The sequence below is a fragment of the Galeopterus variegatus genome, unplaced genomic scaffold (assembly GCF_000696425.1).
Source record: "Galeopterus variegatus unplaced genomic scaffold, G_variegatus-3.0.2 Scaffold9660, whole genome shotgun sequence".
NCBI lineage: Eukaryota > Metazoa > Chordata > Mammalia > Dermoptera > Cynocephalidae > Galeopterus > Galeopterus variegatus.
The window spans coordinates 14,472-14,934 of NW_007735771.1; the positions used below are offsets into that span (position 1 = coordinate 14,472).

A 463-nucleotide genomic window follows, 5' to 3' on the forward strand; every position below is an offset into this window, starting at 1 on the left:
GCTATGAGCCATACATCTGAGGCAAGAAAGATGCTCAACCATTTTCTGCTTCTAGAATAAACAACACACTGCATTTTATTGCATTTTATACCTATTCTGTTTTCAATGCTAGTTATAATCCAATTTTCTTTGTGTAGATATGATAACATGGGGAGCTATTTCTATCATAGCATCCTGATGAACTCCAACTTAAACAGAAACAAGCAATGTAAACGTGAATATGACCTGAAAATCAGGATGAGTGCATTTAGATCTGTATAGACTAGTTATCGGTGTTACCTCTATTTCTACAGAAAACAAGCGACATGGCTGAGAAGTTAACCAACATGACCAACATAACAGAGTTTTTGCTCATGGGATTCCCTGACGACCAGGTGCTACAGAGAACGTACACCACACTTTTCTTCCTGATTTATCTGGCGGCACTAGTAGGAAACCTCCTCATTATCACACTCACCACTAT

General features: G+C 38.4%; 1 protein-coding gene across 1 annotated transcript in view; it reads left to right on the forward strand.

Annotated features, from left to right (window-relative positions):
• Nucleotides 1-305: 305 nt before the first annotated feature.
• The window catches only part of LOC103609479 (putative olfactory receptor 14L1), a gene marked incomplete at its 3' end in the record, with an annotated part of 1,607 nt that continues 1,449 nt past the window's right edge, over nt 306-463 (forward strand). Inside the window, exon 1 of the mRNA XM_008593795.1 lies at nt 306-374. Coding sequence (XP_008592017.1) covers nt 306-374 — 69 coding nt within the window. The remainder of the gene's footprint in view (nt 375-463) is intronic.